Source organism: Oncorhynchus gorbuscha, linkage group LG25 (assembly GCF_021184085.1).
Source record: "Oncorhynchus gorbuscha isolate QuinsamMale2020 ecotype Even-year linkage group LG25, OgorEven_v1.0, whole genome shotgun sequence".
Lineage (NCBI taxonomy): Eukaryota > Metazoa > Chordata > Actinopteri > Salmoniformes > Salmonidae > Oncorhynchus > Oncorhynchus gorbuscha.
In genome coordinates this window covers 17,515,088-17,540,720 of record NC_060197.1, presented here as the reverse complement: position 1 = coordinate 17,540,720, position 25,633 = coordinate 17,515,088, and the positions used below count along the sequence as shown (strand labels likewise).

Sequence of the window (25,633 nt, the reverse complement as noted above, 5' to 3'; positions counted from 1 at the left end):
TAGACTGCATTCCCATTTCCCATTTCTGAAACACAGAAGACACTGAGCAGACGTCACTGTTTCCATATTGCTCCGCTGAATGGTTCTCATGGAGAATCTAATAATAATAATCATGTTTTATTGTCACATACACCGGATAGGTGCAGTGAAATATGCTTATTTAAAGGGTCAGCCATACTAATACGGCGCCCAAGGAGGAAATTAGGGTTATGGAGACTAACTACTGGTCTGGACATCACCACCACAGATACACAGCTCAGTTTCCCACTGACAGACTGTCTGTCTATGAGACCACAGGAAACTGGCTGACTGGCTCAAATTTGCATGCAAAAGTGGGCCAGCCTAGGCAGATTCCTGATTCCTCCACTGACCGACTCCCATGGCTCTGACTGGTACTCCATCTTGGAGTCCATCAGTTTCCTTATCTAAGACAGCCACCAACCATCGGCGTCAACTCCAGCTCCAGTGTTGTGTCAACCATCATCCCGACAAAATCTGTCCGGGGGGAGGGGTGGGGACAGCCAGGTATGCGTGGGATGGAGGGGGGGCACAGGATGCCAGAACGTCAGATCTCGGACACTGTCTGGACCCTGGTAATGACTCTTCTCTCTGCGGTATAATCCTTTTTCCCGAGGAGAATTAGGAGGATCTGTTTCCCTGTAATGTGGAAATAATGTGGAAACCCAAGGCAGACACAGTATGCCCCGCTGTCATCGGCCACATAATGGCTCCTGACTAGCTGAGGTTGAACTGTGACCTTCAAAGACTAGGCCTCCCATTGGAGGAGCGGAGAGGTGGAGGATGGTATAATCAGGTAATTACAGCTGATAAGGAAGTGAAGGAGGGAAAGAGAGGAAAGGAGTGGTGGGGTTGTCATTATATTCTACCGGGCCCCATTGTAGGGACAGAGAGATGGAGAGATGTGGTATCACTATCAGATGAAAGCTCCCGTTCAGTTGACCTGCAAACGCCATAATAAAAACGTCACGAGTGCAACTGATAGCTCCGACCCTCGGCCATCACTCATAGACACAAAGACAGAGTGATAGGAGTAGGGAGTAGGGCCTACTATAGAGTGTACCTGGGGCAGCCAGCTAGACATCATTCCAACCTCATCTCAAACATAAATCACATTGAGACAGACCACATGCTTTCCCATTTAGTAAAGGGGTCATTTGTAGTTGATGGATCATCAGTGGGTTGGCACATCCTGCTGCTGGCAAACACCAGAGTTGATCTGCAGCCAAAATGATTGCCATGAAATGCGTGCGTCACCCAAATGGGAAGCTACACTCTGATGGTGGATGGGGTGACTTTAGAGACCGAGTAAAAAATTAGCCTGGTCCCAGATCTGTTTCTGCTACTTTGCCAACTACTATGGCCATTTCCACACCATTGGCAAGAGCTTAAAAAACAGGCTAGCAAAGGATAACACAGCATAGAGTGGAGCCACTCACCAGTGAAGTCTTCCTGACACTCGCAGGTATAGCCTCCCTCTCGGCTGCGACACTTCCCGTTGTTCCTGCAGGGTCCTGAGTAGCAGAGGTCTATCTCCGTCTCGCAGTAGTCCCCGGTGAAGCCTGCAGGACAGCGGCAGCGCAGACCGTTGATGGGGTGGATGGGCCGGAACAGCACCGTGTCGGAGGAGATGAAGGGCGGGGAGCTGTCAAACTTCAGCACAGACACACACTTCATATAGTTCTCACACGGCTCCCTCAGGCAGATGTTGTCGTCGAAGGGAAGCACCTGGAATGGAATACAATTAATCAGGAAATTGCTCAAATCCAGAAAATGAAATGGGTTTGCTGGTTTTCGTTCCTTCCTTCGAATCAGTGGCTGACTTAGATCGGGAAAACCTGAGTCGTGTTCATTAGGGCACACCGTAGCTAAACTTTTCAAAACAACAACAAACATTTATTATTCGACAAGTTCAGATAGTAACATCCAGTTTCGGATCATTTTCTTCAATTTCGTGACAACTGTACATGACCCAGTTCTATAGGAGTGCCTATGGGGTAGGTAGGGGTCGATTTGGGATTCATTCAAATAACCTGCTGTGATGATATTAGCCGGAGCAGGGTGCGGTTCAGGTAGATCTGCTCCTGCAGCTCCTCGGAGGGGAAGTACCTCCCTGGGGGACCCCCTGGCTGCAGCGCCGAGAAGGTCACGTTGAGGATGGCGCCCCGCACGTCTGTGTCGTTCTGTATATTGAACACAAAGACGGCCTGGCGGCTGGTGGAGAGTAGACAATAGCGAGTAGAGAGTCTTGTGATCACACGGAGCAGAAGTACCGTAGCAGCAACAGAATGCTACACAGACTAACCATGTAGGGTTACAGCATTTCAATATCTTTCCCCCCAAATTCCCAGGTTAGACAGAAATCTCGGTTGGAGGATTATTATTCCTTCCTGATACCGAGTCTTCCAACCAGGTTTCCTGGAACCCTTAGTAGGAGCAGACACATTACCTGGTGGAGAGCACGGCTGCCACACCCTCCAGGAAGAGGGACAGCAGAGGGGACAGGAAGCGCTCCTGAGACATGTTCTCCAGGCGCACCGTGATGCTGTTGGTCAACATGTCGTCTGTGATTATGGTGACACGCAGGGTGCACAGAGCTGTGACCTGATGGATTCCGTCTGGAGAGGGGGGGAGAGGGAAGGTTAAATGGATGAACTAAAGAGCAGAGCAACAGTTAAAAGGCGGACCAGAACTACTGTACATAATTGAAGCCATGAAGATTTGCAAAGATTTGTTTAGCATGTAGAAGTGATCATTGTCAAAGTCAGCGTTTCCCAAACTGGGTCCCGGGGCTCGTTTTGGTTTTTAGCCCTAGCACTACACAGCTGAATGAAATAATCACAGCTTGATGATGACTTGGTTATTTGAAGCAGCTGTGTAGTGCCAGGGCAAAAAACAAAACGTGCACCCAGGGGGGGACGCCAGGACCCAGTTGTGGGAAACGCTGATCTAAGTGGATTTATTGCAGAGCAGAAGTAGAGTCAACCACAGTTCAGCCACATGAAGACTGGTGTTGAACTTTGTTGAATAGGTCTTTTTTTTAACCTTTATTTAACTAGGCAAGTCAGTTAAGAACAAATTCTTACAATGACAGCCTACCGGGGAACAGTGGGTTAACTGCCTTGTTTAGGGGCAGAACAACATATTTTTACAGGGATTTGATCTTGCAACCTCTTGGTTACTGGCCCAACACTCTAACCACTAGGCTACCTGCCGCCCCACTAGGCTACCTGCCGCCCCACTAGGCTACCTGCCGCCCCACTAGGCTACCTGCCGCCCCACTAGGCTACCTGCCGCCCCACTAGGCTACCTGCCGCCGCACTAGGCTACCTGCCGCCGCACTAGGCTACCTGCCGCCCCACTAGGCTACCTGCCGCCCCACTAGGCTACCTGCCGCTGCACTAGGCTACCTGCCGCTGCACTAGGCTACCTGCCGCCCCACTAGGCTACCTGCCACCGTTGAATAGTTAATTGGCCCGATCAGACATGAAATCAAGTAGACAGTCACTGGTAGGGATATATCATTTGAATAAATAAGCATTTTGCCAAACCTGTCCTGTCAATGACAAGAAAGTGTAGGCATTTTTACCCCTCTCGTCCACAAACACACTTTACATCCAAACAGTAAATATCTCAATCCTAAGGGATCATTCTCATAGGAGATCTGGGGTGCATCCCAAATGGCACCCTGCTCCCTATATGTAGTGTACTACTTAGACCAAGGCTCCGGACAGAAGTACTGTCCAAGAGTGTGAACGCCAAACGAGAGACGTGATCTGCTCACAGCGATTTCCTGACAAATATGGAAGTTACAGTGAGACATGGGAAGGACTGGCTTATATCGTCCTGAGTCTCTGCCAGCGTTCAGAGTTAAGTGGGTGTCAGTAGGTCTCGTTGTGATTCCACCTGATTCAAAGCCACTCCTAAGTAATTAAATCTGATGTGTCATTTCAACTTGTGGAACAACTGAAAACTGCTAAGTCTTACTAACCTAAATATGTCATGCAGGTGAATGAGGACCCAAAAGCGACTTGGCGAAAACAGAGTCTTTAATCCAGTAAAGTAATTCTACAATCATAAGACATAATGCCACTCGTAATGACGAGAACAGACTGGAGACTCGATCAAGAACTGCAGGTTGCCTCGGGAAGGCACTTGAACGTAGCAGACTCAGACACCTGCTCACCACGCAGCATCTGAGGGAAACACGACACGACAGGGCGATACACAGACACAGCACGGTGAACAATAGACAAGGATCCGACAGGGCAGAAACGGAAAACAAGGGGAGAAATAGGGACTCTAATCAGGGGGAAAGATAGGGAACAGGTGTGGGAAGACTAAATGATTGATTAGGGAATAGGAACAGCTGGGAGCAGGAACGGAGCGATAGAGAGAAGAGAGAGAGGGAGGAAGAGAGAAAGAGGGGAACGAACCTAAAAAGACCAGCAGGGGGAAAATGAACAGAGGGAAAAGCAAAATGACAAGACAATCTAAGACAAAACATGACAGTACCCCCACTCACCGAGCGCCTCCTGGCGCACTCGAGGAGGAATCCTGGCGGCAACGGAGGAAATCATCAATAAGTGAACGGTCCAGCACGTCCCGAGACGGAACCCAACTCCTCTCCTCAGGACCGTAACCCTCCCAATCCACTAAGTATTGGTGACCCCGTCCCCGAGAACGCATGTCCATGATTCTACGTACCTTGTAAATAGGTGCGCTCGACAAGGACGGGAGGGGGGAGGGAAGACGAACGGGGGTGCGAAGAAAGGGCTTGACACAGGAGACATGGAAGACAGGATGGACGCGACGAAGATGTCGCGGAAGAAGCAGTCGCACAGCGACAGGATTGACGACCTGGGAGACACGGAACGGACCAATGAACTGCTGGAGTCAACTTACGAGAAGCTGTCGTAAGAGGAAGGTTGCGAGTGGAAAGCCACACTCTCTGGCCGCAACAATACCTTGGACTCTTAATCCTACGTTTATTGGCGGCTCTCACAGTCTGTGCCCTGTAACGGCAAAGTGCAGACCTCACCCTCCTCCAGGTGCGCTCACAACGTTGGACAAACGCTTGAGCGGAGGGAACGCTGGACTCGGCAAGCTGGGATGAGAACAGAGGAGGCTGGTAACCCAGACTACTCTGAAACGGAGATAACCCGGTAGCAGACGAAGGAAGCGAGTTGTGAGCGTATTCTGCCCAGGGGAGCTGTTCTGCCCAAGACGCAGGGTTTCTGAAAGAAAGGCTGCGTAGTATGCGACCAATCGTCTGATTGGCCCTCTCTGCTTGACCGTTAGACTGGGGATGAAACCCGGAAGAGAGACTGACGGACGCACCAATCAAACGACAGAACTTCCTCCAAAACTGTGACGTGAATTGCGGGCCTCTGTCTGAAACGGCGTCTAACGGGAGGCCATGAATTCTGAACACATTCTCGATGATGATTTGTGCCGTCTCCTTAGCGGAAGGAAGTTTAGCGAGGGGAATGAAATGTGCCGCCTTAGAGAACCTATCGACAACCGTAAGAATCACAGTCTTCCCCGCAGACAAAGGCAGACCGGTAATGAAGTCTAGGGCGATGTGAGACCATGGTCGAGAAGGAATGGGGAGCGGTCTGAGACGACCGGCAGGAGGAGAGTTACCCGACTTAGTCTGCGCGCAGTCCGAACAAGCAGCCACGAAACGGCGCGTGTCACGCTCCTGAGTCGGCCACCAAAAGCGCTGGCGAATAGACGCAAGAGTGCCTCGAACACCGGGATGACCAGCTAACTTGGCAGAGTGAGCCCACTGAAGAACAGCCAGACGAGTGGAAACAGGAACGAAAAGGAGGTTACTAGGACAAGCGCATACAGAGGCGACGCAGTGTGCGTGAGTGCTTGCTTAACCTGTCTTTCAATTCCCCAGACTGTCAACCCGACAACACGCCCATAAGGAAGAATCCCCTCGGGATCAGTAGAAGCCACAGAAAAACTAAACAGACGGGATAAGGCATCAGGCTTGGTGTTTTTGCTACCCGGACGGTAAGAAATCACAAACTCGAAACGAGCGAAAAACAACGCCCAACGAGCTTGACGGGCATTAAGTCGTTTGGCAGAACGGATGTACTCAAGGTTCTTATGGTCTGTCCAAACGAGAAAAGGAACGGTCGCCCCCTCCAACCACTGTCGCCATTCGCCTAGGGCTAAGCGGATGGCGAGCAGTTCGCGGTTACCCACATCATAGTTGCGTTCAGATGGCGACAGGCGATGAGAAAAATAAGCGCAAGGATGAACCTTATCGTCAGACTGGAAGCGCTGGGATAGAATGGCTCCCACGCCTACCTCTGAAGCGTCAACCTCGACAATGAATTGTCTAGTGACGTCAGGAGTAACGAGGATAGGAGCGGACGTAAAACGTTCTTTTAGAAGATCAAAAGCTCCCTGGGCGGAACCGGACCACTTAAAACACGTCTTGACAGAAGTAAGAGCTGTGAGAGGGGCAGCAACTTGACCGAAATTACGAATGAAACGCCGATAGAAATTAGCGAAACCTAGAAAGCGCTGCAACTCGACACGTGACCTTGGAACGGGCCAATCACTGACAGCTTGGACCTTAGCGGAATCCATCTGAATGCCTTCAGCGGAAATAACGGAACCGAGAAAAGTAACGGAGGAGACATGAAAAGAGCACTTCTCAGCCTTCACGTAGAGACAATTCTCTAAAAGGCGCTGTAGAACACGTCGAACGTGCTGAACATCAATCTCGAGTGACGGTGAAAAAATCAGGATATCGTCAAGATAGACAAAAACAAAGATGTTCAGCATGTCTCTCAGAACATCATTAACTAATGCCTGAAAAACAGCTGGCGCATTGGCGAGACCAAACGGCAGAACCCGGTACTCAAAATGCCCTAACGGAGTGTTAAACGCCGTTTTCCACTCGTCCCCCTCTCTGATGCGCACGAGATGGTAAGCGTTACGAAGGTCCAACTTAGTAAAGCACCTGGCTCCCTGCAGAATCTCGAAGGCTGATGACATAAGGGGAAGCGGATAACGATTCTTAACCGTTATGTCATTCAGCCCTCGATAATCCACGCAGGGGCGCAGAGTACCGTCCTTTTCTTAACAAAAAGAACCCCGCCCCGGCCGGAGAGGAAGAAGGCACTATGGTACCGGCGTCAAGAGACACAGATAAATAATCCTCGAGAGCCTTACGTTCGGGAGCCGACAGAGAGTATAGTCTACCCCGAGGAGGAGTGGTCCCCGGAAGGAGATCAATACTACAATCATACGACCGGTGAGGAGGAAGGGAGTTGGCTCGGGACCGACTGAAGACGTGCGCAGATCATGATATTCCTCCGGCACTCCTGTCAAATCGCCAGGTTCCTCCTGAGAAGTGGGGACAGAAGAAATGGGAGGGATGGCAGACATTAAACACTTCACATGACAAGAAACGTTCCAGGATAGGATAGAATTACTAGACCAATTAATAGAAGGATTATGACATACTAGCCAGGGATGACCCAAAACAACAGGTGTAAAAGGTGAACGAAAAATCAAAAAATAAATAGTCTCACTGTGGTTACCAGATACTGTGAGAGTTAAAGGTAGTGTCTCAAATCTGATACTGGGAAGATGACTACCATCTAAGGCAAACATGGGCGTAGGCTTGTCTAACTGTCTGAAAGGAATGTCATGTTTCCGAGCCCATGCTTCGTCCATGAAACAACCCTCAGCCCCAGAGTCAATCAAGGCACTGCATGTAGCACCGAACCGGTCCAGCGTAGATGGACCGACATAGTAGTACAGGATCTAGATGAAGAGACCTGAGTAGTAGCGCTCACCAGTAGCCCTCCGCTTACTGATGAGCTCTGGCCTTTTACTGGACATGAATTGACAAAATGTCCATCAAATCCGCAATAGAGGCACAGGCGGTTGGTGATCCTCCGTTCCCTCTCCTTAGTCGAGATGCGAATACCTCCCAGCTGCATGGGCTCAGTCTCTGAGCCAGAGGAGGGAGATGGTTGCGATGCGGAGCAGGGAAACACCGTTGACGCGAGCTCTCTTCCACGAGCTTGGTGACGAAGATCTACCCGTCGTTCTATGCGGATGGCGAGAGCAATCAAAGAGTCCACACTGGAAGGAACCTCCCGAGAGAGAATCTCATCCTTGACCACTGCGTGGAGTCCCTCCAGAAAACGAGCGAGCAGCGCCGGCTCGTTCCAGTCACTAGAGGCAGCAAGAGTGCGAAACTCTATAGAGTAATCCGTTATGGATCGATCACCTTGGCATAGGGAAGCCAGGGCCCTAGAAGCCTCCCTACCAAAAACTGAACGGTCAAAAACCCGAATCATCTCCTCTTTAAAGTTCTGGTAATTGTTTGAACAATCAGCCCTTGCCTCCCAGATAGCTGTGCCCCACTCTCGAGCCCGGCCAGTAAGGAGTGAAATGACGTAAGCAACCCGAGCTCTCTCTCTAGAGTATGTGTTGGGTTGGAGAGAGAACACAATATCACACTGGGTGAGAAAGGAGCGGCACTCCGTGGGCTGCCCGGAGTAGCAAGGTGGGTTATTAACCCTAGGTTCCGGAGGCTCGGCAGGCCAGGAAGTAACAGGTGGCACGAGACGAAGACTCTGGAACTGTCCAGAGAGGTCGGAAACCTGAGCGGCCAGGTTCTCCACGGCATGGCGAGCAGCAGACAATTCCTGCTCGTGTCTGCCGAGCATGGCTCCCTGGATCTCGACGGCAGTGTTACGAGCGTCTGTAGTCGCTGGGTCCATTCTTTGGTCGGATCCTTCTGTCATGCAGGTGAATGAGGACCCAAAAGCGACTTGGAAACAGAGTCTTTAATCCAGTAAAGTAATTCTACAATCATAAAACATAATTCCACTCGTAATGACGAGAACAGACTGGAGACTCGATCAAGAACTGCAGGTTGCCTCGGGAAGGCACTTGAACGTAGCAGACTCAGACACCTGCTCACCACGCAGCATCTGAGGGAAACACGACACGACAGGGCGATACACAGACACAGCACGGTGAACAATAGACAAGGATCCGACAGGGCAGAAACGGAAAACAAGGGGAGAAATAGGGACTCTAATCAGGGGGAAAGATAGGGAACAGGTGTGGGAAGACTAAATGATTGATTAGGGGAATAGGAACAGCTGGGAGCAGGAACGGAGCGATAGAGAGAAGAGAGAGAGGGAGGAAGAGAGAAAGAGGGGAACGAACCTAAAAAGACCAGCAGGGGGAAAATGAACAGAGGGAAAAGCAAAATGACAAGACAATCTAAGACAAAACATGACAAAATATCATACACACTGAGTGTACATAACATTATGAACACCTGCTCTTTCCATGACAGACTGACCAGGTGAATCCAGGTGAAACCTATGATCCCTTACTGATGTCACTTGTTAAATCCACTTCAATCAGTGTGGATGAAGGGGAGGGTACAGGTTAAAGAATACATTTTTGAATCTTGAGACATTGAGACATGGATTGTGTATGTGTGCCATTCAGGGGGTGAATCGGCAAGACAAAAGTTTAAGTGCCTTTGAACGGGGTTTATGGTAGTAGGTGCCAGGCACACCAGTTTGTGTCAAGAACTGCAATGCTGCTGGGTTTTTCACGCTCAATAGTTTCCTGTGTGTGTGTGTGTATCAAGAACGGTCCACCACAAGGACATCCAGCCAACTTGACACAACTGTGGGAAGCATTGGAATCAACATGGACCGGCATCCCTGCGGAACGCTTTCGACAACTTGTAAAATCCATGCCCCAACGAACTGAGGCTGTTCTGAGGGCAAAGAGGGGGTGCAACTCAATATTAGGAAGCTGTTCCTAATGTTTGGTGTACTCCGTGTAGAGCCTTTCGGCATGGGCCCGTTCGATATAATGCTGGATAATAGGGAGAGAGCTGGCAACTCAAAACTGTTAACTCTAACTGATCCATACAAAGTCTATAGGGCTAGTCTATATGTTCAACACCAAGCATACAGAGAGAGACTATAGGGCTGTGATGTAGGAGGAGAATGGCCAACAGGTGGCTGCAGCAGTTGAAATACTTTTGAAACGTCTCTGAGTGGGAGATCGGGTTGCAGGAGTCTTGTTGAGTCAATGTGAATGCATGTGTGAGAGAGACGGCTGAGGGGCAGGTGCCTTGTCAGTCACTCTCCCCCAAATTAGGTCATTTCTCAGGACCCCTACACCCCTCTCTACCCCTGCCTCCCCCTTCCTATATCCGCTATCTGCTCCCTCCCCTGTCAGTGCCTCTGTTCATCAGACTGGGTGTTGATACCGTTGTCTCCTCACAGCCTCCTCCTTCTCTCCCTCTTCTCTAAAGTGTTGCCCAGTGTGCCATCACTATCAGACAGAGAAGAGCAAGGCCCATGTTTTCCACTCTGTTACACCCACAGTCACCACATATACTTGTACACACAAAAGCACCCCCTCCCCATGTGGTCAGACACACACACGCACGCACGCACGCAAACACACACACACACACACACACACACACACACACACACACACACACACACACACACACACACACACACACACACACACACACACACACACACACACACACACACACACACACACACACACACACACACACACACACACACACACACACACACACACACACACGTTCCCTTAATTCACTGTAGAGACTGTGCTCTACTCACACAGAGTAACTGTTACATTAGCCATCCATTACAGAGTAGCCTACCCAGTCGTCCGCTCCCCACCTGTCCCCTCTGCCTGTCTGTCTGCACAACACACTGTTAGTGCACATGGTAGTCTAGAAGCTGATTGATTGAAACACAAACACATATGCGAGCAGGGATGGTCGGACAAAAACACGCACGCACACGCACGCACGCACGCACGCACGCACACCACAGAAAGTCGCAATACAGGAGGCAGGTGTAAGAGGTTCCAGTCACCTGTTGAGTGTTGTCTTTAAGCCGCCATGAAGTAAGCCCTGACACTAGCTGTTGGCACTCATCTTAAGACAACAGTACAACTCTAAACCCGTTGCTGTTGAGAGTACAGCTCAAGCCGTCTTGTTTGTGGAATAAATGATGTGTTTGACAAATGTTTCATCACCGATTCTCAGTGTACTCAAAAGGCAATCTAAGCTATTCACTCACTGAGTAAACTAAGCGGGAAAAGGCCTACTGTATAGGCCATGAAGTACATGCACACAGTCCTGACTCTCTAGGTAAGTTACTATATAGATCCACTGAACCCTCATACTCCTCCCCACACACAATGCTGGGGGAATGAGGGTTGACAACAGGCTACTACCATTTTTTGTTAATTTATTTATTTGTATTTAAAAATGTAACCTTATTTTAACTAGGCATGTCAGTTAAGAACAAATTCTTATTTACAATGACGGCCTACTGTCACGACTTCTGCCGAAGTCGGTACCTCGGGCGGTGTTCGGCGTCACCGATCTTCGAGCCATCTCTGATCCTTTTTTTCATTTTACATTGGTTTTGTCTTGTCTTCCATCACACCTGGTTTCAATCCCATCAATTACATTGTGTATTTAACTCTCTGTTTCCCCTCATGTACTGGTTGGAACCATGGTGTCTGTACTCTGTAGTGACGCCTCAAGCACTGAGATGCAGTGCCTTAGACCGCGGGAGAACAGGGTTAAATACAGGAAGAGTTTTACTGCCATCTTTTTCCTGTCTTTCCCGTGGCATCCCAAGAGAGAGAGAGAGAGATGCTATTTATATCCCTGCAGCTGTTCTATTCGGGATCAATGAGAGGGCAACACACACGCACGCACGCACGCACGCCGCACGCACGCACGCACGCACGCACGCACGCACGCACGCACGCACGCACGCACGCACGCACGCACACACACACACACACACACACACACACACACACACACACACACACACACACACACACACAGGGTGTCCACACACAGGGTGTCCCTGGGCAGATAACAACCAGTCATCTCTGGGTGTGTCACATTCAGACGCCATGGAAAGTGGAGTTCTCTGAGGGTAAACAGGACTACATGGGAGTGACATGGGAGAAGACAGGACCCATCCCATAGTGATATGAAACAATGAAACACCACACACTACATTACAAAGATGCCGCTTACAAGTATATCTGAGTGTGTCACAATGAAACGCCGTGACGAAGGTCTATAGAGTCTGAAACATTGGTGAAATAAGATCCATGACATTTGTTGGAAGCAGTTGCTACAGTTTTCTTGAATATTCCGTGTGTTGCAACTACGATAAGCCGAGCATTCATGAACTAGCAATAATCATTAAGATACGAGACTGATATACTAGTGCTAAAGTCAATAAATGAATACATTATCCAAACAGTAAAACTCATTAGCGTCACAGCGTATCACTCATTGTTTTATTAGTCATCTCGGGCTAAAGAATCCAGACGGTGAACTGCCGTGCTGTGGCAGCGAATGAATCATAGACGCGATGATTGCATATGTGTTTATTGGGTTACTAAAATGCAATAAACCCGCAGTCTGTTATCCATAGACACAGATCTAGTCAGCAATAACTCCCCCAATCCTAACCAAAAGTGGGACAAACTCCAAACTCGCCATAGGTCAGTGTCTAGGAGCGTCTTGTTTACGAGGCAGGAGGTGCTAAGGCTGTTAACCGACTGGGAGACACCAGCCAGTCCCTGTAGTTTATAAGCCAACTTAACTATGATGGAGCTGGACACTGGGACACTGGGACATTCCACCAAGGTCCCCAGCTGTCACAGTGAGTGACAACACCCTTGTCTATATCACTGACTGCCCCCACCCATCCACCCACCCACCCATTCTGGAGATCGATGACACTGCTGTCACTATCTGTCTGCGGTCTGTGACTGACAGTCACAGAGTGTGGTCATCATGGTGTCGGTTAAATTGTTTTTCAACTCACAATTCAGGAAGCATGTTAAAATGTTAGTAATGAATTGAAACATTCTCATAGAAACAACAGGTGATTTTCAAGTCAATTGACCGAATTAAAAATGAAGCAGAGCACAACCCTGGTGGTCACCTACTCCATCCAACAACGACAGCAGTGTTTTCACAGATAACGGAAGAAGCAGAGCGGGTGGTAAAACAAACGACAGACGTCTCATCTGTACGACAGTCGACAGGTTCCCCTCGCAAACCTGTCAACCTCACCTGTGTGAGACAGAGGGAGGATTCAAACCTCCCCCTACAGCAGGAAGAGAGTGGTATGTTCCGTTCCTAAATCACTATGACAGCGGAAAGGAAAGGACAACCTCTGCATTCCACACAAAGACCAATCCTTCCCTGCATTGGTTTGTTTGCAGTGGAAATGTGATTGTTTAAATCATTTTGACATTTACCACAGTCAAATAGGATGGTAATACGGGGAAAAGTGTTGAAGAAAGCCAACAATTAACAGGCATACTAGACATTAAGACTTTTATTTTATTTTACTGGCAACCACGTTTTATTGTGCAATAACATTTTAAAAGGTACAGCGACCAATGAAAACCAGTAAAAACTGAGCCCTATTTAGCAGGCGCTGAGAAAACGGCACAAAGCGACCAACTGACCCCTTTCTCTCTCTCCGAACATTCAAATATTTGAATCCCAACAATGATTCCAAACCGACTGTACCTCGACCAATCGGTGTCTAGAGTGATATCAGCACCCCCTTCCCTGTGACACACCTAACCGCCCCTGGCCTATCAGGTACAGAGCAAACAAACAGGTTATTTGACTGTAGAGTCAATCCCACACTCTCTCACTAACAGTTTGGCTTTTTCATCAATCTGCTCGAGAAAGTGTAATTAATCTCTCTCTCTCTCTCTCTCTCTCTCTCTCTCTCTCTCTCTCTCTCTCTCTCTCTCTCTCTCTCTCTCTCTCTCTCTCTCTCTCTCTCTCTCTCTCTCTCTCTCTCTCTCTCTCTCTCTCTCTCTCTCTCTCTCTCTCTCTCGCAGACAAACACACACACACAGTGAAACTTTTCCCTATAAGAACTTGGTAACTAACTGGGTCCAGGAGAAGGGTTTGTGAGCAGACAGACTGGGATGTCAGGATCACATATCAGCGGCCTACAGACATCCTGCTGTCTGTGTGATAAGAAGAAGAACAGGGGAATTCACCTCCTCTACCACAGTGACCATTATATCCTACAGACTGACAGAACGGAAAGACAATCATACTAGAATCAATCTATCTATCGATTACTCGGGAATTCAACATGCATGACATGAGATGATTGGTTAGGGAAAGTAATAGATTCAATGAGGAGGCGAAGGAAAGGTTCTTAGCAGTTGCCAAGTGGATGTTTATTATGCGAGCGTGGGGAGGAGAGGATAGGAGAGCAGGAAACAATGAAACTGTAGCTGACAGGGGTAATCACTGCCGATGATTGGGGATGACTGGGGCCTCTCTCCCTGCGCATCTGTCTCTCCCTACACACAACTGGCACACACATCAATCACGTCTCCACACACAAACCCACACAACTGCCATAGGCATCATTTAAGGGAGGACAGGAGATACTGACACCACGGCAAATCATTGTAATAACATTATTAGTGGGCTCCCGAGTGGCACAGTGGTCTAAGGTACTGCTTCTCAGTGCTAGAGGCGCCACTACAGACCCTGATTCGATTCCAGGCTGTATCACAACCGGCCGTGATTGGGAGTCCCATAGGGCGGCGCACAATTGGCCCAGCGTCGTCCGGGTTAGGGTTTGGCCGGGGTAGGCCGTCATTGTAAATAAGAATTTGTTCTTAACTGACGTGCCAAGTTAAATAAAGGTTCAAATAAAATCCACTATCACTGATACAACTTTAACATCTCTGTTGACATACAATTGTGATGTGACTTTGCCATGATAGCATGACAGTGTTTAAATATGGGCCGCGTGTTAGGGACAGGGAGTAGGAGCTTTGGCCGTGAGTCTGACCAGTGGCCCTTCAAATGAAACCGTGTTCCAGGATCAATGGTTAACCCTACAGGAATGCGCAGAGTGACTGGGTTCATTGAGAAACCCTGGCAGGTTTACAGGCATCAGACCTGAAGTTAGACAACTAGAAAAAGCTGGAGCTCATCTATCAGTTCGCTCTTTATAAAGTTGTTTTGAACTACGCCTGCTTCCCAAATGGCACCCTTGCCCATATATATATATATATATATTGCACGACATAGGGAATAGGGCGCCATTTGGGACGCTGGCTATATGTTTCCCATCCACACCGCCGCTCTCACTCATATTCCCCTTCACCAGGAATGAATTGTGCAAGGTCAGCAGAGCGTTGTCGGTGTCAACTGTAATTCCTCCACCTGGCAGTCCATTCTAGTGAAGGAGGAGATAGTCTGCTACATATTTTAGCTCATCCCTTCCTCCTTACCACTTGTTCTCTTTCTCTCACCATATCTCCCTCCCGCTCTTCACCCATCCCTATCGCTCACTCTCCTTAACGGTCTCTGTCCGTCTGTATCTGTGTCTCATCCCTGTCTGTCCAGCAGGCCCGGTGGACTCTACACCCAGAAGCCTTTATCTCACAGGATTAGTGTTTATGTACGTCTGGCTGCAGCTTTGATCTGCTCTGGCCTGGAGACAGACACACGGACCGCATCTCAAATGGCAACCTGTACCCTTTATAGTGCAATACTTTTGACCGGGGCCCATAGGGATCTAGTCAAAGGTAGTGCACTGTAAGGGAATAGGGTGCCACTTGGAACGAAGCCATGGACATACCTGAGAATAAACATGTCTGGGGAGATGAGAGGGGCTTTCACTGACTGCTTCCAGACACACTGACAGTAATAGAGGAGAGGAATAGAGAGGGGATGAGGAGAGCTTCTGGCCACAACTCCTCTTCTGAGGCTGCCAGGGGTAGTGTCTGAAAGTGCACCCTGACATATTCTGTGTCTATCTGTAACTCTGCGGCTCTGACTGCTCTGGAAGCACTGCTGATGATGTTACAGAGGTCCTATTCCACTAGACTAGCAATATTCACAACTCAGACACACATACACTAAAAACACACACAGCTGTCCCACTCAACACCCGCACTTTCTAGGGTGTCCCCCTCCTCTTCCTCCTTCCTCCACCTCTCCAACGGTACAACCCCAAACTCAAGTGTGAGCTAACAGGGATTATTGCTCACTAAACCAGTCAGTCACTCAGCCGTAGTTGTGAGGAGAGGATAGCAGAGCGGCACGCAGGTAGGGACACAAAAGACTCCTTTCACCCCAGGATGAGAGGAGGGGGGCTAGCAGGGAATAACATCCTTTTGACAGCACTGGAATAGGTGGGATTACAACACAGGAACATACTATCTATTTATCCTTACAACGGGAATAGGGAATCATTCCATTCTTCCAGAGTGATCATGAAATGCAATCACGACTCCCTATTCCTATCAAATCCAAGAAAATGTTATTCGTTACATGCTTTGTAAACAACAGGTGTAGACTAACAGTGTAATGCTTACTTACGGGCCCTTCCCAAGAATGCAGAGATAAAGAAAATAGAGAAATAATAGAAAAGTAAAACACATAGCAATAAAAGTACAAATAAATAAGACACTAAGAAACGATAACTTGGCTATATACACGGGGTACCAGTACTGAGTCGATGTGCAGGGGTACGAGGTAATTGAGTATTCACACCGATTCACACCGGTTGACATTATCCACATTTTGTTGTGTTACAAAGTGGAATTAAAATGGAGTAAATTGTCATTTTTTTGTCTTTCAATCTACACACAATAATCTGTAATGACAAAGTGGTAGAAAAATGCAAATATTTCAAAAACATTTTATGGATAATAAAACACTAAAATATTTTGATTAGAGAAGTATTCACCGTTGGCAGTGATTACAGCTCTGAGTCTTTTTGGGTACGTCTCTAAGAGTTTTGCAAACCTGGATTGTACAATATTTGCCCATTATTCTTTTAAAAAATATTCAAGCTCTGTCAAGTTGGTTTTTGATCATTGCTAGTGTCACACCCTGATCTGTTTCACCTGTCCTTGTGATTGTCTCCACCCCCTCTAGGTGTCGCTTATTCACCATGGTGTATACAGTTGAAGTCGGAAGTTTACATACACTTAGGTTGGAGTCATTAAAACACGTTTTTCAACCACTCCAGAAAATTCCTGTTAACAAACTATAGTTTTGGTAAATCGGTTAGGACATCTACTTTGTGCATGACACAAGTCATTTTTCCAACAATTGTTTACAGACAGATTATTTCTCTTATGTATCACAATTCCAGTGGATCAGAAGTTTACATACAGTAAGTTGACTGTGTCTTTAAACAGCTTGGAAAATTCCTGAAAATTATGTCATGGCTTTAGAAGCTTCTGATAGGCTAATTTACATAATTTGAGTCAATTGGAGGTGTACCAGGAGATGTATTTCAAGGACTACCTTCAAACTAAGTGCGTCTTTGCATGACATCATGGGAAAGTCAAAAGAAATCAACCCGCCTGCCTAACTATTCTGCCTGCCCTGACCTCGAGCCTGCATGCCACTCTGTACCTCCTGGACTCTGAACTGGTTTTGACCTTTTGCCTGTCCACAACCATTCTCTTGCCTACCCTTTTGGATTTTTTAATAAATATCAAAAGACAAACCCTCTGCCTCCCGTGTCTGCATCTGGGTCTCGCCTTATAGCTAGACAGCCATTTTAAAGTCTTGCCATTGATATTAAAACGGATTTAAGTCAAAACTGTAACTAGGCCGCTTAGGAACATTCAATGTCGTCTTGGTAAACTCTGGTGTATATTTGGCCTCTTGTTTTAGGTTATTGTCTTGCTGAAAGGTGAATTTATTTCCTAGTGTCTGTTGGAAAACAGAAAAAACAGGATTTTGCCTATTACGTTTATTTTTATCCTAAAAATCTTCCTAGTCTTTGCCGATGACAAGCATACCCATAACATGATGCAGCCACCACCACGCTTGAAAATATAAAGAGTGGTACTCAGTGTTGTGTTGTGTCGGATTTGCACCAACAAAAAGCTCTATATTCAATGCAGTATTACTTTTGTGCCTTATTGCAAAAAGGTTACATGTTTTGGAATACTTTCCTTCTGTACAGGCTTCCTTATTTCCCTCTGTCATACAGCTTTAGTATTGTGGAGTAACTACAATGTTGTTGATCCATCCTAATTTTTGTCCAATCACAGCCTTTAAACTCTGTAACTGTTTTAAAGTCCTCATTGGCCTCATGGTGAAATTCTTCCTCTCCGTCAACTGAGTTAGGAAGGACGCCTGTATCTTTGTAGTGACTGGGTGTATTGATACACCATCTCAGGCTGTGTGCTGCTTGCATTTTAACCTGTGGTTGTCCCTAGTTAAGGCCAGACCCAGGAAGAAGAAAACAGCCACGGTTACAGAAAAACAACCTCTAAAATTAGTCCAAATGAAGGACTTAATTTGCTATTTAGCTGTTGTTACTCCGTCTTATCCACAATAGGGTGGCCGAGGCCATTGTCCTCTATCTCGTAGCTAGGGGCTGCTCAACCAGCTGTTACACTGGACCTGAGATTTGAACACAGAATGGATTGATTTGCTGCCAGTTGCCCCTGTTGTCGCTACAGGCCTAAGACTTCAGATGGTGGTGGCTGGAAGCTGGAATTGCATTACAAGGCATATTAGATTAAGAAGGGAGGGAGAATAACGAGAGAGAGGGGGAGAGAGTGGACAGAGTGTCATGTTCGTTGTCTATTACATTAGCTGGCAATAAGTTGCCGGGTGTCATGCGACGTTCATCTGCTGTGAGGACAGAGACCAAGAATAGAGCCTGATGGCTGGTGGTTGGGGGGGTATTTCTACACTACAGGAATACAGTCACACGATGGATCACTGGGTGGTCTCGTCCACCAGCCCGGCTCTTTCGCTCTCTCTCTGTTATATTTGCTAGCGATTATCCTGGGGACGAGGTCACTGGTGGCCACAGGCTCCTGTTGCTTTATCAGGGTTCATTACCATCCCAAATTCAGCAACAATCAAACTGGTCTCGTTGGAAGCGATTAGTTGATTTTCACCGCTTAGATCTACTTAGCGGTTAACTCTGCAACTCAGCACCCCCCCCCTCTCTCTCCATCCCTCCCTACCTCTCTGTTTTCTCTCCTCTAATCGAGATCCGGTTCTCTATTTCACCTTATTATAAAGGTCAGAGGTCATCATATCCAGGTGTTTACTACTCATCACCAGAAGGAAAGGTAGACATGGCCCACAGGCACTGATCTAGGACCAGTTGTACCCTCCCCCAATATTAACCTCAGCGATTTGTTAGGGAAAGTGCAAAACTGACCTTAGATCAGTTTCTAGGGTCAACTTCTACCTACTCCTCTCCAGACTGTTTTATGGTGGAGGAAAGGGGGAGGGGAAAAGGGAGGGGTATTACAAACAGGGGAGAGAGAGAGAGAGAGAGAGAGAGAGAGAGAGAGAGAGAGAGAGAGAGAGAGAGAGAGAGAGAGAGAGAGAGAGAGAGAGAGAGAGAGAGAGAGAGAGAGAGAGAGAGAGAGAGAGAGAGAGAGAAAAAATATATATGTACAGGAAGAGAGATGGAAAGGGAGATAGAGGATGCACCAGGGTTTGACCCAGGTTCTGTGATTTTATGATCACATGTTCCTGACGAGATAAAACCCCACTACCCATTACTTTATCTGCCTTCTCTGTTGTAGGCAATCAGTGACAAGATTGACTCATTGTCATATTTCCCTGCTCAGACAGCTTTGCTTTCTCCTTTTAGCTAGATTTGTGTACAGCATACACAAACCCTGCGTCACACTAGAGCTATAGCGAGAGAAAAGAGCGATAGAGAGGAGGAGTGGGGAGGGGATATGGGAAAGAGAGATGGTGAGAGAGATAAATGAAGAGAGAGAGAGAGAGAAGAGAGAGAAGAGTGAGATCTACAATAACGGTGTTTAAAAAGTAAAATAAACCATCTCTGTGCTATCTAAGATGTGGAATAGGCCTCCTGTGGCATGCTACTGCACTGTGAGAGGGGAGAGCGTATGAGATGAAGAGATAGCTCTGTCTGTCTGGGTGATAAACTCACTCAGCAACACAACACAATGACGAAACCACCCTACCAAATCAAAACAACACACAAAACATGTCAACAATGAAGCATAGTCAATCAGGCCTGTCAAAACTACTCATTCCACTAGGCCAGGATAAAGTAACTTATTTCCTTAACATTTTAGCTTACATTTCACACTACTGAAGAGACACAGAAGCACACAAAAAGAAAGCACCTGAGAAAGAACCACTACCACTTATGGGTTATAAGTTTGACCTAAAACTTACAGCTTTTAAATTCCCCTAAACTTAACCTAAACTTAACCTAAACTTGAAATCACCTGGGTTGTAAAATCAAATAATGTTCTCTGATCACTCAATCAGAATAAGACATTTAAGGGACATACAAAGTAATGATGGGGGAAACAAATTGATGCAGTTATATATCGGGATATTATTTTTGACAATATATCATATAGTTTTGACAATATTGCAATATTATTTTTGTGCTAGTCGGCTGTATCAGTTTGTCTCTGTGAATGGTTTGTCCACTGACAAATCAACTGTAAATTTCGGTGTTCCTCAAGGTTCCGTTTTAGGACCACTATTGTTTTCACTATATATTTTACCTCTTGGGGATGTCATTCGAAAACATAATGTTAACTTTCACTGCTATGCGGATGACACACAGCTGTACATTTCAATGAAAGCCCCCAAATTGCCCTCGCTAGAAGCATGTGTTTCAGACATAAGGATGTGGATGGCTGCAATCTTTCTACTTTTAAACTCGGACAAAACAGAGATGCTTGTTCTAGGTCCCAAGAAACAAAGAGATCTTCTGTTGAATCTGACAATTAATCTTAATGGTTGTACAGTCGTCTCAAATAAAACTGTGAAGGACCTCGGCATTACTCTGGACCCTGATCTCTCTTTTGAAGAACATATCAAGACCATTTCAAGGACAGCTTTTTTCCATCTACGTAACATTGCAAAAATCAGAAACTTTCTGTCCAAAAATGATGCAGAAAAATGAATCCATGCTTTTGTCACTTCTAGGTTAGACTACTGCAATGCTCTACTTTCCGGCTACCCGGATAAAGCACTAAATAAACTTCAGTTAGTGTCAAATACGGCTGCTAGAATCCTGACTAGAACCAAAAAAATGTATCATATTACTCCAGTGCTAGCCTTCCTACACTGGCTTCCTGTCAAAGCAAGGGCTGATTTCAAGGTTTTACTGCTAACCTACAAAGCATTACATGGGCTTGCTCCTACCTATCTCTCTGATTTGGTCCTGCCGTACATACCTACACGTATGCTATGGTCACAAGATGCAGGCCTCCTAATTGTCCCTAGAATTTCTAAGCAAACAGCTGGAGGCAGGGCTTTCTCCTATAGAGCTCCATTTTTATGGAACGGTCTGCCTACCCATGTCAGAGACGCAAACTCGGTCTCAACCTTTAAGTCTTTACTAAAGACTCATCTCTTCAGTGGGTCATATGATTGAGTGTTGTCTGGCCCAGGAGTGGGAAGGTGAACGGAAAGGCTCTGGAGCAACGAACCTCCCTTGCTGTCTCTGCCTGGCCGTTTCCCCTCTTTCCACAGAGATTCTCTGCCTCTAACCCTATTACAGGGGCTGAGTCTGGGGGGGGGGGCTATACTCAGCCTTGCCTCAGGATGGTAAGTTGGTGGTTGAAGATATCCCTCTAGTTGTGTGGGGGGTGTGCTTTGGCAAGGTGGGTGGGGTTATATCCTTCCTGTTTGGCCCTGTCCGGGGGGTGTCCTCGGATGGGGCCACAGTGTCTCCTGACCCCTCCTGTCTCAGCCTCCAGTATTTATGCTGCAGTAGTTTATGTGTCGGGGGGCTGAGGTCCGTTTGTTATATCTGGAGTACTTTTCCTGTCCTATTCGGTGTCCTGTGTGAATTTAAGTGTGCTCTCTCTAATTCTCTCTTTCTCTCTTTCTTTCTCTCTCTCGGAGGACCTGAGCCCTAGGACCATGCCTCAGGACTACCTGACATGATGACTCCTTGCTGTCCTCAGTCCACCTGGCCGTGCTGCTGCTCCAGTTTCAACTGTTCTGCCTTATTATTATTGGACCATGCTGGTCATTTATGAACATTTGAACATCTTGGCCATGTTCTGTTATAATCTCCACCCGGCACAGCCAGTAGAGGACTGGCCACCCCACAAAGCCTGGTTCCTCTCTAGGTTTCTTCCTGGGTTTTGGCCTTTCTAGGGAGTTTTTCATAGCCACCGTGCTTCTATACCTGCATTGCTTGCTGTTTGGTGTTTTAGGCTGGGTTTCTGTACAGCACTTTAAGATATCAGCTGATGTACGAAGGGCTATATAAATCAATTTGATTTGATTTACCTGCACAAAAACGTCAGTATTTTTCCTTCACAGCGTGTTATCCACCTTTTTAAATAGGGAGCCAATTTGTTTTTAGCACTTTTAAGTCCATGACTGATCAAAACTTGTTTTCTTATGACTCTCTCTTTTCCCCCTGCAAACATATGGAGAGAAATACGTTTGGAACATCGAATTGCAATAAAATCACAGTACTGAAAAGGAACGCATATAGAATTGTGAGGGAGCACCCCCCTATCCACATCAATGGGACAGTAGTGGAGAGGGTAGTAAGTTTTAAGTTTCCTCGGCGTACACATCACGGAAAAACTGAATTGGTCCACCCACACAGATAGCGTCGTGAAGGCTGAAGAAATTCGGCTTGTCACCAAAAGCACTCACAAACTTCTACAGATGCACAATCGAGAGCATCCTGTCGGGCTGTATCACCGCTTAGTACGGCAACTGCTCCGCCCACAACCATAAGGCTCTCCAGAGGGTAGTAGGGTAGTGAGGTCTGCACAATGCATCACCGGGGGCAAACTACCTGCCCTCCAGGACACCTACACCACCCGATGTCACAGGAAGGCCATAAAGATCATCAAGGACAACAACCACCCGAGCCACTGCCTGTTTACCCCGCTATCATCCAGAAGGCGAGGTCAGTACAGGTGCATCAAAGCAAGGACCAAGAGACTGAAAAACAGCTTCTACCTCAAGGCCATCAGACTGTTAAACAGCCACCACTAACATTGAGTGGCTGCTGCCAACACACTGACTCAACTCCAGCCACTTTAATAATGGGAATTGATGGAAATTGATGTAAAATATATCACTAGTCACTTTAAACAATGCTACTTAATATAATGTTTACATACCCTACATTACTCATCTCATATGTATATGTATATATACTGTACTCTATATCATCTACTGCATCTTTATGTAATACATGTATCACTAGCCACTTTAAACTATGCCACTTTGTTTACATACCCTACATTACTATTCTCATATGTATATACTGTCCTCGATACCATCTACTGCATCTTGCCTATGCTGTTCTGTACCATCACTCATTCATAGATCTTTATGTACATATTCTTTATCCCTTTACACTTGTGTGTATAAGGTAGTAGTTTTGGAATTGTTAGGTTAGATTACTTGTTGGTTATTACTGCATTGTCGGAACTAGAAGCACAAGCATTTCGCTACACTCACATTAACATCTGCTAACCATGTGTATGTGACAAATAAATTTGATTTGATTTGATTTTGCATTGCAATACATATCGGCACATAAGTATTGTGATAAAATTGTGAGGTCCCTGGCAATTTCCAGCCCTACAAAGTTAGAATGGTAGAGTAGATGAAGGCTATGAACTTTCTAACAGCTCTCATGACTTGATCATGAGAGGAACAGTACTGGACTAATGTCACACAGCTGCCTCAGGCACACACATACGCAGACACACACACACACACACACACACACACACACACACACACACACACACACACACACACACACACACACACACACACACACACACACACACACACACACACACACACACACACACACACACACACACACACACACACACACACACACACACACACACACACACCGTATGGTCAAAGACACTATTCCCCCTCTCCCTCCTCTATAGCTCCAGAGAGCTATAGACCTCCCACCTGAAGCACATCTGCTTTCTGCATCAGCAGCCAAACCTCTCCCTCCATCTCCCTCTCTGACTCCCTCTCTCTCTCCCACTCCTTCCCCCTCCCTTAGGCTGGTATGGCTGCAGCACCCACAGACTGACATCTCAGTGTAACTCACTAGATGTCTTTCTCAGACATAGTCTCTTATTAATCACCTCCACAGGCACTCAGATATATTCCACAGGAATGCATTTATCTGGAAGAGAGATTAAGGAATGCTCTTTTATATGTGCAGGTCTGTCTTCGCAAGCGTGTGCATATATGTGTAGAGGAGGGGATTTTGTGTGTACTGTGTTAAGAAGCAGTGCGGCTTGGTTGGGTTGTGTATCGGAGGACGCATGACTTTCAACCTTCGTCTCTCCCGAGCCCGTATGGGAGTTGTAGCGATGAGACAAGATAGTAGCTACTACAACAATTGGATACCACTAAATTGGGGAGAAAAAGGGGTAAAACATTTTTAAAAATTTTAAAAATGTAAAAAAGAATATGGACCCCTACAAATCAGCTGGGCTAGACAATCTGGACCCTCTCTTTATAAAATATTCCGCCGCAATTGTTGCAACCCATATTACGAGCCTGTTCAACCTCTCTTTCGTATCATCTGAGATCCCTAAAGATTGGAAAGCTGCAGCGGTCATCCCCCTCTTCAAAGGAGGTGACATTCTAGACCCAAACTGTTACAGACCTATATCTAACCTACCCTGCCTTTCTAAAGTCTTCGAAAGCCAAGTTAATAAACAGATCACTGACCATTTCGAATCCCACCGTACCTTCTCCGCTATGCAATCTGGTTTCAGAGCTGGTCATGGGTGCACCTGAGCCACGCTCAAGGTCCTAAACGATATCATAGCCGCCATCGATAAAAGACAATACTGTTCAGCAGTATTCATCGACCTGGCCAAGGCTTTGACTCTGTCAATCACCGCATCCTTATCGGCAGACTCAACCGCCTTAGTTTCTCAAATGACTGCCTCACCTGGGTCAACAACTACTTCTCTGATAGAGTTCAGTGTGTCAAATCGGAGGGCCTGTTGTCCGGACCTCTGCCAGGCTCTATGGGGATGCCATAGGGTTCAAATCTTGGGCTGACTCTTTTCTCTGTATACATCAATGATGTCGCTCTTGCTGCTGGTGATTCTCTGATCCACCTCTACGCAGACGACACCATTCTGTATACCTCTGGCCCTTCTTTGGACACTGTGTTAACAAACCTCCAGACGAGCTTCAATGCCATACAACTCTCCTTCCGTGGCCTCCAACTGCTCTTAAATGCAAGCTAAACTAAATGCATGCTCTTCAACCGATCGCTGCCCGCACCCGCCCGCCCATCCAGCATCAGTACTCTGGACTGTTCTGACTTAGAATATGTGGACAACTACAAATACCTAGGTGTCTGGTTAGACTGTAAACTCTCCTCCCAGACTCACATTAAACATCTCCAATCCAAAATTAAATCTAGAATCGGCTTCCTATTTTGCAACAAAGCATCCTTCACTCATGCTGCCAAAAATACCCTTG

At 46.9% G+C, this 25,633-nt stretch overlaps 1 protein-coding gene across 5 annotated transcripts in view; it reads right to left on the bottom strand.

The window, feature by feature from the left end:
- Positions 1–25,633, bottom strand: part of LOC124013743 (cadherin EGF LAG seven-pass G-type receptor 1-like) — a 128,367-nt gene that overhangs the window by 60,820 nt on the left and 41,914 nt on the right. For all 5 annotated transcript variants that reach the window (XM_046328226.1, XM_046328225.1, XM_046328227.1 and 2 more), the window contains exons 2-4: positions 2,468–2,636; positions 2,052–2,232; positions 1,458–1,746 (exon numbers count right to left, since the gene is read on the bottom strand). In XM_046328226.1, coding sequence (XP_046184182.1) covers positions 1,458–1,746; positions 2,052–2,232; positions 2,468–2,636 — 639 coding nt within the window. The remainder of the gene's footprint in view (positions 1–1,457; positions 1,747–2,051; positions 2,233–2,467; positions 2,637–25,633) is intronic.